The sequence below is a fragment of the Bombina bombina genome, chromosome 10 (genome assembly GCF_027579735.1).
Source record: "Bombina bombina isolate aBomBom1 chromosome 10, aBomBom1.pri, whole genome shotgun sequence".
In the NCBI taxonomy this organism is placed as follows: domain Eukaryota; kingdom Metazoa; phylum Chordata; class Amphibia; order Anura; family Bombinatoridae; genus Bombina; species Bombina bombina.
The window spans coordinates 96,241,203-96,259,672 of NC_069508.1; the positions used below are offsets into that span (position 1 = coordinate 96,241,203).

At 33.8% G+C, this 18,470-nt stretch overlaps 1 protein-coding gene across 1 annotated transcript in view; it reads left to right on the plus strand.

The window, feature by feature from the left end:
• The window catches only part of LOC128640735 (vitellogenin-A2), a 47,697-nt gene that overhangs the window by 22,143 nt on the left and 7,084 nt on the right, over positions 1–18,470 (plus strand). Inside the window, exons 6-28 of the mRNA XM_053693162.1 lie at positions 3,533–3,683; positions 4,013–4,170; positions 4,941–5,106; positions 7,105–7,230; positions 7,607–7,825; positions 8,294–8,517; positions 9,049–9,244; positions 10,904–11,005; positions 11,094–11,213; positions 11,303–11,492; positions 11,572–11,665; positions 11,753–11,938; positions 12,206–12,353; positions 12,605–12,830; positions 12,921–13,093; positions 13,185–13,832; positions 14,123–14,173; positions 14,702–14,788; positions 14,872–15,084; positions 15,194–15,336; positions 15,812–15,950; positions 16,669–16,804; positions 16,894–17,080. Coding sequence (XP_053549137.1) covers positions 3,533–3,683; positions 4,013–4,170; positions 4,941–5,106; positions 7,105–7,230; positions 7,607–7,825; positions 8,294–8,517; positions 9,049–9,244; positions 10,904–11,005; positions 11,094–11,213; positions 11,303–11,492; positions 11,572–11,665; positions 11,753–11,938; positions 12,206–12,353; positions 12,605–12,830; positions 12,921–13,093; positions 13,185–13,832; positions 14,123–14,173; positions 14,702–14,788; positions 14,872–15,084; positions 15,194–15,336; positions 15,812–15,950; positions 16,669–16,804; positions 16,894–17,080 — 4,083 coding nt within the window. The remainder of the gene's footprint in view (positions 1–3,532; positions 3,684–4,012; positions 4,171–4,940; positions 5,107–7,104; positions 7,231–7,606; positions 7,826–8,293; positions 8,518–9,048; positions 9,245–10,903; positions 11,006–11,093; positions 11,214–11,302; positions 11,493–11,571; positions 11,666–11,752; positions 11,939–12,205; positions 12,354–12,604; positions 12,831–12,920; positions 13,094–13,184; positions 13,833–14,122; positions 14,174–14,701; positions 14,789–14,871; positions 15,085–15,193; positions 15,337–15,811; positions 15,951–16,668; positions 16,805–16,893; positions 17,081–18,470) is intronic.

The following is an 18,470-nucleotide window of genomic DNA, read 5'->3' on the forward strand; positions in this document are numbered from 1 at the left end:
TATGGCTTATTTTGTCATCTTATGTTGAAATTATATCCAAATACACACTTCACCTGTATTTTGTATTTGGTTGAGCTAAACTCATTTTTAGTAGACTGTCTTCTGGAGAATGTGATCTGTTAGATCAGTGTTTTTCAACTCCATTCTTCAAGTAACAAGCTGGGTTTTCATGAAATCTGAACTAGATAAAAGGTAAAATAATCTCCTGATGTGCAAGAGCAGGTTAGTAACCATGGTTACCGATCAAGTGATTATTTTACCTGTGCTCTCAGATTTCATGAAAAATTCTGCCTGTTAGTGGTACTTTGAGGACTGAATTTAAGCAACACTGTATTAGACCATGTCTATGTTTCTTCTTTGTTACAATGAAGTGATGATAAAAACATTTAAATTGATATAAAACGTTATCTGCTCATTATTTGATTAGACTGTACAATATTTTGAGCAAATTTTTTAAGAATTAGCACTTACATATCCTAAACCTATTTCAATTTTCTTTATCATTTTATACTTCCACCCATGTTGGAAGGCTGTTCAGTATAACTACCTGTATTCTCTATTGCACTTACCTAGATGATTTGTATACCATACACATTTATTGCCCAAATATCAATCACGTTTTCTGTAAAATAATGCTCTTTTTCACAATGGTTAGAAAATTGTAACCAAATTCTAAGGCTGTTATGTCTATGAAGTTGGGGTTAATCACATTTTACAGTAATTATGTTGTTATGGTAAACTAAAATATGTTTGTATTTTTTGGGCTAATCATTTAAGAATATTTTTTTTGGTGTTGTCAGTAACAAGGTTAACTCCATTATTCATAGTGTGAGTATTATATTTAGAGAAATTATAAAACCATTGTATATGATGTATATGTCTATCCAGCTATAACATGGTTGACATATTCACTAGTCTAAAAAAATAATATTTAAAAAAAAACAAGAAATCTCATTCAGTAAGAAATAAATATAATTGACCTAAGACGCATCCATTGTTTTCTTTATACATGATGTTAAAGGGACAGTCTACACTTTAGTCTTTCTTACCTTAGATTAAGCCACAAATAGCCTGCTCAAACCTTTCTATATCATGCAGCAGGAACAGTATAAAGTTATTTGAAAACAATATTGTTTCTAGCTCTTTTAACCCTTTAAGGACACAGCTTTCAGTTTGCTCAATTGTTTTATGACGGAAAAATTCTGTCATATGTCCTTAAGAGGTTAAATAGCTAGAAAACAAAAAACCTCAACAAGAGAGGGACTGTATACTGTTGTGCTGAATGAATACAGCTAAATTAGCAATTTGTGACAGAATCTAAAAGCAAGAAACATTTCATCTTAAATATACATAAAATTCACAGCAAAGTTAAAATATCTACATAGATGATATCTTAATTATCTGATGAGAAACTGAAAAATCCCTTGAAGATTTTGTTGTATCTATGAATAATAATAATCGCAACCTGAACTTTACTTGTGAAAAAAGCAAATCAAATATTCACCTTTTTAGATTTAGAAATATTTGTCCTAGATAAGAAATTAAATACCAAGACCCATTTTAAACAAGTGGACGCCAATAGCTAAATTCACAAAATGAGCTGTCACCTTCAAAGATGGAAAGAGAGAAAATTCCCAAGGAGCAATTCTTGAGAATTAAAACAAATTGCATCAATAATAAAGATTTTGAGAATCAATCTGAGTTATTGAAAAATAAATTTATAGAACGAGGGTACAATAAGAATAACATTAATGAAGTAAGAGAGTTAGTACGGAAAGTAGATAGAAAAATGCTAGAAGAAAAACCCAGTCAACATATAGGGGGATATTTATCAAAGCGTCAACTGAAAATAAGCTTGAATCCCACGTCGTATTTGTTGCAAAAATGATTCATCATAGTTATCAAAGTGTCAAGATCGTCAAATGTTGAAATGTTTGACAAAATATACGCTCCCGCAATCTCAATCTAACGCAGATCGATGCTTGCGTCATTACAGATGTTTCAAATTCACATTCGACTCTATTTGACCATTTTCCCAATTTATCAAACATTTAACAGGTACGCTCGCGTCTATTCCGACACAGCGTAACCAGTTTTCAATCCAGCTCCCTTGAGGCCGCTGATGCCATAGAAATCAATGGGAGTCTGTAAACAAAGAAAGCTTATGTTTGATGCTGCAAGAGAATTAAATATAATACATGATAAAAGTAAATTAAAAACTTTATTAAAATTGTATAAATCAAACAATATTATTGCTCCACATTTGGTGCACTAGTAGAAATAGGGATAAAAATGAAAAATACATTACTACTTATGGGTTATGTTACAACTTTGTCTCTCATTACAAAGCAAGGGGACAATATTATTTCTCCCAATTTTTTGAAAAGTTTTGCCCCAAAGTTGTCGCACTAATAGATATAGAGATAAAAATGAAATAAATACACAACATAATATAGCTAACTTCCTTTTTATTTTTTTGGAAAAATCTATTTGCACCATGTTTAAGACATGTAATACAAGTCCCACTCTCCACTTCGCACCAAATTTGATGCAACACTTTTCGCACCAATATTGACGCAAACTCCTAAACAACCCACACACTAAGTGAATTTTTCAATCAATTTTTATTGGAATATGCATAATTACATGATTTATGATATCAGCCAATCGGATTTAAATATACATTTTAAGCTAACTCACTCATCAGAACTTGTAAGTGCCATTTGTTACATTGTGTATTATACTTTGAAAGTATATATATGTGAAATTAGTATTAAAGATAAACATTGATGCTGACATTAGGACACACAGTGTAATATTTTAGACAATTATTTTAAAATTCGAATTGATGTTTGATTCAATAGCTGATAGCTTAAAGGGATAGTCCACCTAACATTAAACTGTCATGAATCAGATACAGCAGAAATTAAAATCACCTCTTTACTGTCATGCTATTTTCAGTGTATTTCTTCCTTCTCTTGAATTTATTTTTCAGTAAGAAATGTCATCTTATATGCCAGTCCATTTTATAACACCTGTGTAGGGGTGTGAGTATTATATTTAGAGAAATTATAAAACCATTGTATATGATGTATATGTCTATCCAGCTATAACATGGTTGACATATTCACTAGTCTAAAAAAATAATATTTAAAAAAAAACAAGAAATCTCATTCAGTAAGAAATAAATATAATTGACCTAAACTATATTTGCCTATTTAATGCATATTTAACTATCTATATGGCTATATCTATCTTTCTATCCATGTAGTTGGTGGAACATTCATTTTGAATGATAATTAGAAAAAAATAATAATACAGGTTCAGGAACCAGCCTATAGGCTTTGTCTGTATTATTTTATTTATTTATAAAATATTTTACAAGGAAGGATACATTGAGATTTCTCTTGTTTTCAATTATGTTTTGAATAATTATACTAAATGACTAGATGAGCATAATTTATAGAAAATAATTTGAATTACAGAATATGAATTAGCATATTTAATATTTGATATTCTTTCTACACCATAGACAAGTAATAACTTGGGCAGGAACCAAAGGTGGTCAGACGTATGCACCACAGATTCAGCTGCAGAACCGCGGTGGGCTTCATTATCAGGTGGCTTCTGAGGTGTACCAAATTCCTATCCATCTTATTAGAACCAAGAGCCCTGAAGGACAGGTACATAATAATTATTAAAATCATTAAACTAAACCACAAATCATAGCATTTCAAGATCTATTTGCTAAATAAAGCAACATAGTGTGAAGGTGAGACAGATACATTGCAATATAATTATCAAAAAAGCCCCTAAAAAATGTGTGTGATTTTTCACCATTCTGATGAGTTTTTGATCATCTTGACTTTAGTCTAACCAATTTCTTGCATGATTAAGAATCTCACACCAGTGTTAATTTTCCCCAGGTAATTCAGTGCTTTTTTAATTTCTATAAAATGATAAATGATTGGAATTTTGTATTTATGATTGTTTTTTATTGTCAATAAAATAGATAGAGGAAACTCTGCAACACCTTGTACAGAATAATCAACAGCAAGTGCACAATGATGCTCCAGCCAAATTTTTGGAACTTACTCAGCTTCTACGTTTATCATCTACTGAAGGCCTCCAGGGCATTTGGAAGCAGTATTCTGCTAGACCTCAGTACAGGTATGAACCAATCTGCTCAGAGATCCCATCTAGTGTAATCTTTTGTGCTGATCCCAAATTATGTTGCAAACGTTATAAAGTAGCCCATAATAGTTTGCACTGGAATTCCCTTTAGTGTCACATTTGAAATACATAGTTATGCAAACATATTTAATTAAACATTATCACTGCTACAACAATATCTCTTAACATGTAAGCAACCTGCTATTGATACAGCCAGAGGTCATGTGCATGTGCATAGGTAAGGAGCGTGTGCCAGTCATGTCACCAAATATGTCACCTCACCTGTCTCCTACTTTTGAAAGCTTCAAGCGCTCCCTAAAGACTTAGGGATTCATACAACCTACACTAACCTTTCTTAACTCCATTGCTATCCACTTGAACCCCTTAACATGTAAGCCTTTGAGCCCAGCTGTTTGTAGGTCAAGTTCATAAGAGCCGACTACAAAAGTGCAACTCTCGGCAGGGCCCTCTACCCATTTGATCCCTTAAATGGTATCTTGTATACCGCCTATGTTATAGTGGAATCTGTTGGCGCTCTACAAATATCTGATAATGATGACCTGCTGTACTCAAACCATGTGTAGGAAGAAAATAGCACTGAACAATGAATAATTTAGATTTGGGAATATAATTTTGTAGATATGATCATTAGAAATAAATAAGATTCATCCAGGATTTTTTATATATAAAATACTTTGATAATCACTTTTGAAGTTGAAGCCTATAATAAACCTGAATGATCATACTGAGCTTTATGTTTGATCCAGACGTTGGCTCTTGAATGCTATCCCTGTTGCTGGAACAATGGAATCCCTGAAGTTTATTAAGCAGAGTCTTCACAACCAGGACCTGAGCCCTCATGAAGCAGCAGTAACAATTACACTGGCAATGCAATTTGCAAGATCCAATCAACGTGCTTTCCAAGTTTCCGCTGTAAGTTATTTCAGATATAGATATATCTTTTATCCTACTTCTGGTATGTTGGTAATACCGTTAAAGGTAAAATCAAATGTAAACTTAAATGGATTGAATAGAGCATGAAATTTAAAACAACTTTCCCATTTACTTCTATTATTCATTTTGCTTAGTTCTCTTGGTCAACTTTGTTAAAGAGTAATCCCAGTTGATCTCAGGAGCGTGAAGGTGTCTTTAGTTATCTGGTAGCAGTGTTTGCAACAATGTTTATGGAAATGTTATATAGTGTTGCAAATACTGCTGCCATAGAATGATAAGGACACGTGCATGCTTCTAAGGTCCAATTAGCCAACCTAGGTTGGGTCTTTAAAGGGACATTAAAGTCAAAATTAAACTTTCATGTTTTAGATAGAGCATGCATTTTTAAACAACAACTTTCCAATTTACTTCTGTTATCAAATTTGCTTTGTTCTCTTGGCATCTTTTATTGAAGAGTAAAACTAGGTAGGCTCATAAGAGCTCAGGAGTGTGCACGTTTCTTTAGTACTCTATGGCAGCAGTGTTTTTCAAAATATATAACAAACCTACAAATAATGTTGCAAAACACTGCTGCCATAGATTACTAAAGACACGTGCACACTCCTGAGCTCTTATGAGCCTACCTAGTTTTACTCTTCTATAAAAGAGAAAAAAGTAAATTTAATAACAGATTAAAATTGGAAAGTTGTTAAAAAATTGCATGCTCCATACAAATCATGAAAGTTTAATTTTGACTTTACTGTCTCTTTAACATAGGATACCATAAGAGAACAAACCAAATTTGATAATATAATAGAAGTAAATTAGAAATTTGTTTAAAATTTTATTATGCTCTGTTTGAATTATTGTTTAATTTAAACTTTACTGTCCCTTTAATATAGCATAACTTATGTAATTAGTATTCAATCGGCTTTAAAATTAAACACATCAAATATAGATAAACAAAAGAATATAAACAAATACAAATATAAAAACAGTATTTTAATTATAACTGATTTGAAACAAATCCTTAAAGAGATAGTAAACCCAAATTTTTTTCTTTCATGATTCAGGTAGAGCATGCAATTTTAAGCAATTTTCTATTTACTCATATTATCAAATTTTCCTTGTTCTTTTGCTATCTTTATTTGAAAAGGCAGGAATGAAAGCTTTGGAGCCGGCCTATTTTTTGTTCAGTACCCTGGATAGGGCTTGCTGATTGGTGCTTGCATTTAGCCATCCAATCAAGAAGCGCAACCCAGGTTCTCAACCTAAAATGGGCCGGCTCCAAAGTTTTTATTCCTGCTTTTTCAAATAAAGATAGCAAGAGAACAAAGAAAAAATGATAATAGAAGTAAATTAGAAAGCGGCTTAAAATTGCATGCTCTATCTGAATCATGAACAAAAAATATTTGGTTTAGTATCCCTTTAATCATAGTAACATGAAAAATAGATTTTGAAGCCACTCTAGTTTGCTCATATTTATAATTCAAAGTATTTAGACAAGTATGAGAGTTTTAAAAAAAAAATATTTTAATTCTATATTTATTTAAAAAAGTAATTAATTGCATATATAATTGTACGTATATATGCAAATATATAAGATATTCCACACATCCAAAAATGGGTTCCATGTCATTAAGCAGCAAATTCTGCCATGGAGCCCTTTTGACTGCTGCTTCTTACTATTTCTGGCACCTTTGAGATGGTGGATAGAAATCACACCAAACATTTAATTTTGAGTGATCGACAGGCCCTTCTCTCACATGATTAGTCACACGAGAGAAGGGGGTTTCATTACCCACTCAGTTGAGTGTGTAAAGGTACATATGGGCAGCAGACATACAGTGTAAGTTGCCGATTCACTGTGAAACTGGGCGGACAAATTCTGAAGTTGGGAACCTCATCCACATCTGCTTTGTACGTGGGGCCCAATTTGTGCATTTACAAACATTTTCTTTGTAGAACATCTATTAACTATTTGTTTCGGTGTTGTAGGAATTAGTAAAAGATCCAAAGATACAGAAATATCGTCAAGTGTACAAAGCTGCAATCCTTGCTTATGGCTCCATGGTGAATAAGTACTGTGAACATCTGAGTGGCTGTCCAGAAGCAGCTTTAGAGGTGAGTATTTGTTAATGTTGTGTAACAAAGGCAAGGCCAATCCTAATAGTAATCCTGCTGTGCTTTCTAGAACACACATTTGACTGTTTTAACTGATTATAATTGAAAATTCTAATTACAGTGGCTAGCTAACAGAAGGATAATAATATGAATTTGTTGTGTTAGACTTGTGATAGTTATTAATTCCAGCTTAGGTATTTTTAATTTGTATAGAAAAATCATAAATTATTGTTACTCCCATTCACATAAAATGTTTTCATTAGGTTGAACCAGGCACATCTCCTCCCATTTTCTGCCCTACTGTTTGCATATTTTGGGAATCTGTGGATCAATGTTGTCCTCATTGGTTCTTATAGTTCATTCCATTCTATTTTAGCCCCTCCATGATTTAGTGGCTGAGGCCCACAGCAAGGCACATGAAGAGGATATCTCCCTGGCACTAAAGGCTTTGGGTAATGCAGGGCAACCTCAAAGTATCAAACAGATCCAGAAGTTCTTGCCCGGCTTTTCCTCCGCTGCTTCCCAGCTCCCAGTCAGAATTCAGACTGATGCTGTCATGGCTCTGAGAAACATTGCCCAACAAGACCAACGAAAAGTAAGTGATATTTATTTGTAAAGCAGTAACATTTTGTTCAGTGATGTTGCCATTGGAAAACTAGCAAAAATCAGATACAAAATGAGGAAAGGGTAGACGATCATTTGATATGGCTCCTCCTGTGTGACGGTGGTGTACAGGACTGGCGGGCTTTTCAGCTTACATGCTAAATGGAGAAATGAGGGGTTTATAAGATACGGAGAGGGATTTAAGTTGTGAAATTAGAGAACTTGGTTAGTGTATGTGGTATGTATTCCTTAACATTAGTGTTTTAGGCAACACATGAAGCTCTGAAAGTCTGGGGCAAGTGGGTCGAGGTATAGAATTCCAGAAAATAAGTGCAGTTATAGAAACTTCCTGTAGGTGGCAATGTGAGGAGGTAGTAAGAGAGGAGGAAAGAATCAAGTTTAATTAATTAAATATCCCCTATTAATATATTGGTGCAATGTTGTTTTCTTACTATCTTAGGTGCAAGAAATCCTACTCCAGGTCTTCATGAACCGCAATGCACGTACAGAAGTCCGACAGATGGCATGTTTGGCATTGTTTGAGACTAAGCCAGGTCTGGCTTTAGTAACAACCATTGCCAATGTGGTGGTAAAGGAGAGCAAAATAAATTTACAACTTGCAAGTTTTACATTCAACCAAATAAAGGCCTTGTCCAGGAGCAGAGTGCCACATCTTGAACCCCTGTGAGTACAAGAGTAACAATGGTTGTTTTTCATTCCAATCAGATTATACATATAATAATAAGAAATACTTATTGTTATAAACTTCCATATTTATGATATCCAAATGTAAGTAGGTGCATAAAAACATTCCTAGTTATCTTTACATGGTTTAAAATCTTTCATTTGGAGCCATTATGTTTTACTTCATGAAGATAAAAAATGTACTGAGTCATTTTATCCAGCCTTGTGTAAATATAATTTGCTAATTTAGCTCTCAGATACACTCTGAAGCTTTTCTATATTTTATTGATATATTTGATTCCTTAATGCCAGTGTGCATTTTTGAAATCTTTCTATGTAATGGACTGATCTACTTATATTTTGTCCTTTTTTATCCTTTTTATTTTTGTTGTGTGTTTGCTAATAGGATGTATTTGTATGTTAGTCATTATTTTATTCCTTGGCTGAGATATCATAGATGTTTATACAAATCATTACAAATAATCATTTCTTTACTGATCTGCTTAGTGGATCACGGTTCCTCATGTATAGTGCAGCATATTTGTTTTGCATTAATCTACTATATCTACTGTTTCATAAATATTTATGGTGTCTTCTCATAGATTCTCTAATGGCTGGTGCTGCTGCCAAAGTCTACATTATGAATAGTGCAAATACCATGTTCCCTGTGTTCATTCTCGCTAAAATCAGAACAAATGTTGCGGGAGGAGCAACTGATATCATAGAGGTAAATTCTAAATTGCCTTTGGGGCAAGGCCCAGGGTAATCTTCAAAATCAAATGTAACTACAGTATTTCTGTGCTGCTTTTCAGCCCCCCCCCCCACACACACACACATTGGAATGTGCATGAATTTAAAAGGGACATAATACCCAAATGTTTAAACACTTGAAAATGATGCAGCATAGCTGTAAAAAGCTGACTAGAAAATATCACCTGAACATCTTTATGTAAAAAAGAAAGATATTTTACCTCAAAAGTTCCTCAGTAGCCACATCCGATTGTAAAGGATTTCTAAGCAGCATATTTGTATGTCTGTCCTGGGACAGCTAAGGGGATGAGCCTCGTGCACTCTCATATTATTTCCCTATTCAGGCTAAAGGAAGCTTACTATGAATTCTCATGAGAGTTAGGTAAAATCTCATGAGATCACAGTAAAAGAGTTCATGACCTCAACACTGCTGATGCTGATTGGCTGCAGTTCATTTCTTCATATTTTTATTTTTTTTACCTGCAGCTGGGAGCAGCTGAGTATAACTTTTTACACAGAACTTACTCTGCTGAGCTGAGGAGATTGTGAGGTAAAATATCTTCCTTTTTTATATAGAGATGCTCAGGTGATATTTTCCTGTCAACTTTTTACAGTTATACTGCATCAGTTTCAAGTGATTTAGCATATGAGTATTATGCCCCTTTAAATAAACTCCCACTTCCATGAATAAGGACCAATATATGATGGTGTACATTATCAAAAATCTGACTGAATACAAAAACGAAATTTCAGTTGCCAAACTATGGAGCTTCTTTTTTTTATCACCAAGAGAGATTATTGACAAACTATAGAAAACACAATAATAAATTAGCACAAATTAGTTCTGCATTTATTCATGCCATTTAAACTTTTTTCATTTTTAGAATAAATAAATAAATAGAAAAATAATAAATCAAGAGAAAACTAGGAGCTAGCGAAGATAAAGAGGAAGAGAGAGAGAGAGGAAAAAAAAGTTGAAAATGAAAGCTTCCCATTGTTATTAGTAAAATGAGAGAAAAATAAATAAAAAGTGTACATTATATTTATGTAATTTAATCAAAGTTGGCATAAAACCCAATTAGTAGAAATGTGTGAAAAATAAATAAGTTTATTTATTAAATTATTTAATCAGGGAAAACATATAGAAAATAAAAGGGATTGAAGTTGGAGGTTAAAAAAACAACCTTAAATATTGTGATAACTCATTATAATTGGTGTGTTATGCAATTACACTCTTAGGGGCCGAATTATCAAGCTCCGAATAGACTTTGATGCCCCTGTTTCCACGCGAGCCTTCAGGCTCGCCGGAAACAGTAGTTATGAAGCAGTGGTCTTAAGACTGTTGCTCCATAACTTAACCACTGCCTCTGAGACTGCGGTCTTCAATCCGCCCGATCTTATACGATCGGGCTGATTGGCAGCCCCTGCTAGTGGCCGATTGGCTGTGAATCTTCCCGGGAGCATCATTGCACAAGCACTTCACCAGAACTGCTTGTGCAATGACAAATGTCGACAGCGTATGCTTTTGTCATTTATCGATGTGCGGCGGACATGATATGCTACAACATATCATGTCCGTCCGCACTTTAGCAAATCAGCCCCAATATATAAACATCATTACAATGTTTTTCTGTAGATTGGGATCAGAGGAGAAGGACTAGAGGAAATGCTCAGAAAACAGAACGTTCCCTTTTCGGAGTACCCAATGCGCAAGAAGATCATGCAGATTGTGAAAACAGTGAGAATTATGTTTTATACTTTTTTTTTCTCCCCATAGAATGTATCTTTAATGGTGTGAATAATCTTTTTTTTTTTTTTTTTAATAGCTATTGCGATTTAAATCACTGCCTTCCCAAGATCTTCTTATGTCTGGCTATATCAAGATATATGGTCAAGAACTTTCTTTCTCTAAAGTAAACAAAGAAGTCATTCAAACCATTATACAGGTATCCAGAAATACATGTCTACTTTGTCTAATTGTTGACATCACTGCAATTTTTTTTAGCTAAAATTTTTTTTTTTCTGTATGTTTTAGGCACTCAATGAGCCAGCTGAAAGACATACAGTTGTCAAGAATGTGATGAACAAGCTTCTTGGAGGGTTTGCTGGACAATGGGCCTATGCATTGCTTGCCACAGAAGTTCGACACATTGTTCCCACATCTGTTGGTTTTCCTGCAGAGTTTAGCTTATATACTTGTGGTGTTGTCCATGCAGCCATCTCAAGTAAGTCATGATGTTTAATATTTAGTGCCAATGTTCTTGTTAATTTCTCATGATGACTTATTAATGTACTTTTGTTCAGATGATGTAAAGGTTACTCCAACTCCATCTTCGGATTTTAGCGTTTCACAGCTCTTGGAATCTCAAGTGCAACTTCGTACTGATTTAAACCCAAGGTAGCAAAAGTCATATTTTTTTCATTATAGGAATTTTAGGAATGCATAATTTATTGTAAATCTAAATTATATTAATTTCTCTTGCAGTTTATTAGTGCATGCAGTGGCAACTATGGGAGTGAATACCCACTTGATTCAGAGTGGTCTTGAATTCCATGCCAGGCTACGTACAAACCTACCTGCAAAATTGTCTGCTCGTCTTGATATGAAAGAGAAAAATTTTAAAATTGAAACATCACCATGCCAGCAAGAAGATTACCTTGTTGTAGTAAGGTAATTTAAATTTAATCGACTACTCCAAATAACTATCAAACATTTCTTTCAATGACAGCAACATTTTCTTTATTAATGTCTAAGTAATTTAATTTTTATTATGGAAAGGCTAAGTGTAAAGAAATTTGGGTTTCCTTCACAGGAACATTTGTGCATAGCTAACTGTACTCTAGCTTTGAGCAGCACAATTATAGGTTTAAGTTACAATCAGGGAAATATAGAGATTTTTGTTTCTAAGGTTGTATTATATTTCAATATCTTCCTTAGGACTCAGGCATTTGCTTTCACAAGAAATGTGGAAGAACTAGACACAGCCAAAAAGACACCAATTTTGCCAAGAGGAGCAGAGCCAGACATTCAGAAGAAACACTTTGAGACAACAGGAAAAGCTTCAGCAGAAGGAGCTAGCATGATGGTAATGAACACAAAAAGTATATTATAAAATCAGTGTTTTAATGATTATACTTCATATCTATCTATCTATCTATCTATCTATCTATCTATCTATATCTATCTATCTATCTATCTATCTATATCTATCTATCTATATATCTATCATCTATCTATCTTTCTATCTATCTTTGTATTCTTATATGGGTCATAGAAATGGTCACACTTGCTTCTAGTTTATTTGTATAACATTTCTTTACTTGTTATCCTTTGTAGGATGTGTCCTCAGAAATTGTATCCAAGAAATATGCCTATTCTGCAGAAGTAGTACAACACCAGTCTTCACAAAGACGTATTGCATCATATCATTATTGTGTTAAAGCTAAAAATTTTGGCTTCCAAATATGCTTTGATGCTAAACAACAAAATGCTGCTTTTCTCAGAAATTCTCCTCTTTATCAGGCTGTTGGAGAACATGAATTCAAAGTCACAATGAAACCAGGTACAGTGCTACTCAACAGAAATTAAGTTGCTTGTCATAAATATATGAATCAAGAAGTTATGTAAGATTTTGATTGTGTATGTTACACAGCTCGCACTGATGCACCAATTGAAAAACTGCAGCTTGAAATCACAACTGGACCAAAAGCTGCTTCTAAGATCAATGCCCTGGTAAAAGTAGAAGAAAATGAAGATGAACAGCTTGAAGACTCAGAAGTCCAAATAAGACTGAAAAAGATTTTAGGATTAGATGATGAGTTTATGGTAAGTGAATTTGTGAACAGGTTGACTTTGGACCAATTGTTAACTTTTTGGAGAAGTATGTTTTTATATACTATTATTTCTATATATACAGTCCAGAAATGGAAGCTTACGTCAGAGGAAGAGACAAGACAGAAAACAACAAAACCAACAGCAAAAACATCATAATTCTAGACAGGTAGTTGATGAAATTGTAGAGGCTAAGAGACCTGGTCCATCGAGCAGCTCCAGCTCTTCTTCATCATCTTCACCCTCATCTTCTTCATCATCTTCTTCATCATCTTCTTCTTCATCATCTTCATCCTCTATGTCAAACCGGAGAGATAAGCAGAGAGGGAAACATGGTCATCAACAAAGAAGCTCAAGCAGTGAATCAAGCAGCAACCAGGAACAAAACAAAAATAACCAAAATCCTGGGCATAATAGAAGGGCCAAGAGTCAAAGCAGTAGTAGCAGTAGTGAAAGCAGCAGCAGTAGCAGCAGCAGTGGTAGCAGCAGCAGCAGCAGCAGCAATCGACAAGGACATAGACACAGAGGCAAACAGAGTAGCAGCAGCAGCAGCAGCAGCAGTAGCAGCAGCAGCAGCAGCAGCTCTGTTAGAGGCAGCAAACAAAGACACCAACAACAACACCATCAGCAGCAACCAAACAAAGGAAACAAACAAACAGGCAGCAGCAGCAGTAGTAGTAGCAGCAGCAGCAGCAGTTCAGAAAGCAGCAGTCAACAGCTGTCTAAGGACAGGGTGAGTTACACTCTATGATTACAACAATTTAATTAACAATAACTATATTTATGCAATAATCATCTATTGATTATTAAATAATTAACTAATAATTATGCAATTAACAATTATTAAATATTATTTATTAGAATACTTTGAAAGATTTGAAAGTGGTATCACCAGTATAATATTTTAACAAATAAAATCTTGGAGCCTAGAAGTTTATTCCTCATGCGTTTTGATAATGATGTAATTAAAACTGTTTCCATTATGTGTCTTATACAAATCTGGACTTTTTTTTTTTTTTGTAGAAGCATAGACAATTTTACAATCTTCGCTTCAATCCAGCAAACAGACAAAAAGTAAGTTTTTAAAAATATAATTCTGTTCTATGTCCTGGACACCTCAATCTACTATTTAAATTCCCATTTGGCAAATTATAATGTGTTACAATCAAGTTAAAGACTTTGTTATTTTTTATTCTGCATTTTGGTGTGGATTAAAATTAATTTAATGGATGCTAATTAGACAGTAACAACAAATTATCTTTGCATATACATATAACATAGGACTACACCTTTTAAATATTTCTGATGAACACTTGGGGGCTGATTTATCAAGCTCCATATGGAGTTTTGATGACCTTTTTTTCTAAAGACCGCTGCTCCATAACTTGTTCACCTGCTCTGAGGCTGTGGACAGAAATCAACCTGATCAAATACGATTGGGTTGATTGACACCCCCTGCTAGCGGCCGTATGCTGTCTGCATTTATCAATGTGCAGCAGACATGATACGCTACATCATATCATGTCCACTCGCACTTTCATAAATATACCCCTTGGAGTTGCAGTAATATTTTCTTAAAGTTTATTTTGATACCTTTTACAGAATACTGGTAAACAAGGTTCACAGTCTTCTTCATCATCATCTTCATCGTCATCTTCCAGCAGCAGAGCTTCCGCTGTACAACAGAGAGTAAGTATTATGACCTACAGTATAACACCACAGTCAAATGGTTATTTCACCTAAAACACCAGTAATCATTTTTATTTTTTTAGAGGAAATTCATGGGTGACAATAAACCCCCAGTTCTGGTTATCACGGCACGGGCTATAAGAACTGATAACAAAGAGCAAGGTTTCCAGATAATCACTTATGCAGATTACTCAAGCTCTAAGCCTCAAGTACAAGCCTTTATTGTGGATATCCAAAGAACAAGCAGATGGAGAGCTTGCTTTGATGGCATTGTTGTTAATCCTCATCAAGCTGAGGTAAATATAAAATACATACATATACATTTAGCATTGCCTAACTTACAAAAAACAACATAATACCATTTTTTGCAATACAACATTTTTTTTCTCTACTTTGCATTCATAGGCAAGTCTCAAATGGGGCCAGAACTGTCAAGACTACAAGATTAAACTGAAAGCACAAACCGGTCATTTTGGTAATCAGCCTGCAATGAAGATGACTGTGAACTGGCCTAAAATTCCATCAAAACTGAAATCATTTAGTCGAAAGTAAGTTTATATAAGCAGCATCCATTTTAGATTGTTATGGGTAATCTTAACCTGCCTATCTGACAATGGTCCTTTAAGGAACATAATGAGGAATATTCATGTACAGGTAGGCTTCTCTGCACATTTTTTTTCATGAGACTTGAACTGTTTTTCACAGCCCAGATCATAATGAATTTGCAAGGGAGCCTATTGGCTCTCTTCCTTGTTGAATGGCACACTTTCCTTAAAAAAATCAACTGTCAAAGAAAAACTTTGGTCTTTGACATGCAAACAACGGGTCCGTAAAGGAACTTTGCAGAATAAAATCACCTGTCAAGTTTTAATTTAAAATTATAATCAAACAGTGGAAATAGGATCCAGTGTCCTATATATTATGTTAAAATGTACCAAATACATTTTTGGGATACAATTGCTTGTTTTCAAGGGCTCATATTGATGGTTCATTCATGTATTAATTCATTCATTTAATTTTTAGAGTCTCCCAGTTTGTTCCCGGAGCTGCTTATATGCTTGGATTTTCCGAGAAGCTAAAGAAAAACTCTCAGCGTCAAGCAAAACTTGTTCTGTCCTTAAGTTCTCCTAGGACTCTTGATGTTCTTGTCCAAGTGCCTTGGGTAAATACATACTTTTATTTCACAATAAATAATGTTACTTAATACATCATCGATACCCAACCTTTTCAAATGAGGGACCATTTTCCAAATTTAGTAAATTATCTTAGGGATTCTTCAAAATTATATACTTCTGTATAAACAAGCTTCAACTGAGCAACTCACTAGTAAAATATCTTCCACAAATATGTAAGTAAACATGGATCCATTCATATATACATTAGATCCACACAGACAAGGCAGGAATTAAAAAGATGCATTGTGACTCCTGAACTTTATGTTGGATAATCCTGATATGCCTGTAATCTTTTACTGACACTATCTGCCTGTCTCCTAAACACCCATCATGATTTTTATGACACCCCTCCTCCCCCTGCATTCAGACCTCTGTAACACTTTCTGTCTTTTTAGCCTGTCTTTTAAGATATAATCTGTAAATTCTATCAAATTGGTCAGTATTGCTTCAGACTTGAAAAAGGAAGACACTCTTCTGAAAGCTTGTCATCTTATAAATGTATAGTTAGTCCAATAAAAAGTATCATTGTTCTACTCTTGTTATTTTAATATATATATATATATATATATATATATATATATATATATATATATATATATATATTATACACACACACAATTGAATTTATTTTTTATGGCATTCATCATAGTTTAGTTATTATAATATTTTTTTTTCACATGTGTTTACTACTTATTACAATTGCAGTTTACAATGTATTACCGAGGTATGAAAATCCCAGTGTCCATCCCTGTTGGTCATCATATGCAGCAAGAAGTCCTGCAAGCACCAACATGGAATATGTTCTCAGAAGCACCACGTGTAATTATGGAGTCTTTGCAAGGTAGAATAAGCAATGTTATAAATTCAACTACTTTCATACATAATATAACTAGATAACTTTACATATACATTATGTTTCCTACTTCCTAGGTCAATGTAAGGTCTCTCAAAGCCAAATCCAAACATTCAATGGGGTCAACTTAGCCTATGCTTCGCCTGAAAGATGTTCCCATGTTCTGGTGCAGGACTGCAGCCCTGAATTGAAATTTTTGGTGACAATGAAAAACTCAAAAGACTCCACTTTAAACAAAGACATAAATATTAATCTTGGCACTTAGTAAGTATAACAACTTCAGGTGGCTAATGATCACACTGTTACTAGCATCTGCTTCAGTATTTCTTGATTCTAAATAGTCTTCAGCAGCACATACACTCATCTAACACATTCTCCTAAAGCTTAGTAATAGTGACACAGTATGCTATATCAATATGGTATCAATACTTTTATTAATGATCCTTAAATCTGTATAAGTAAAATAACAAATGGCATTGCTCCATAATTAGAGATGCAGGTACCAGTGGAATTGGTTATTTGCCTCAATTTTAACACAGAATAAACACAGTGCTCTTGACCATGAGCTTCATTAATATTGTAGCTAGTAGCTAAAAAAAATGTTGAATTACAAATGGCTAAATTGTATTGCCTCATTGGATAGCACAACCACTAAACTCAACTGAGAAGAACAACAACAAAAATTACAAACATAAAATAGTATTTTTTTTAAACATATGCTATTTATACTGTCTATTTCTAAGACAATAGATAACATCAACATATTTTTTGAGAAAAAAGTAAAGGTATATTACTTCACAGCTGTACCTAACAATTGCAAATCAAAAATAAGGCTTTGTTATTAATATTCGACATTATTGGGCATTAAAACTGACAATTAACTCAATTGACTCTTGGGGTAAGATGATTTAAAACTTGCTGACACAGAGGGAAATCACAAACAATCTTTGAGATTATTTCGTTTAGACCTTATATTGTAAAGTAGGGGGTTTATTCTCTATCCTCTATGAATTTATGTTTCAGTCCCTGGATGTTTTCCTTAATAAATTCTTTAGGGAGCTTTTAGGTTGACTTGTCCATATGGAATCAAAATTTAAGCTCAATGCAAAGAAGATTTCTCCAATTATTTTTTTTTGCACCAGTCCCTAGTGATGGATATATTTAACAAACATTTAACAGTTATTTCACAGTGGACTCTTGTGGAAGCAAGCACTTCTGCATATTTTGATTACTGGGGCACCCAAAAATGGAGCCATAGCAGGTAATATTTTTTACCTTTAATAAAAGGGTACAAATTGGTGGCAAATATGAGTGGTAGAAATGAGTACCCTTTGGAACATTAGTTAGTATTTTTAATGCTGTTGATATCTCTTTAATATATATATATTCTATCAGAAGTATTTTCAATTAATTTAAAATATGTATTTTTTGGTATCTGACTCTCAATGAGTCAAGTGCGTGGATGCACTTAATGTGAACTTGGTTTTGAAAATAACAAATAATGCTTGGAGAGATCATTATGATATTTTCCTGTTGTTCATAAGGATAATATGTTAATAAAAGGTAAAATCGAATGAAACCATAGCCTCATATAACAAAACATGAAATGCATAGCTTAGTTTGTAGAAGTGAACTCAACATCATCTGAAAGATA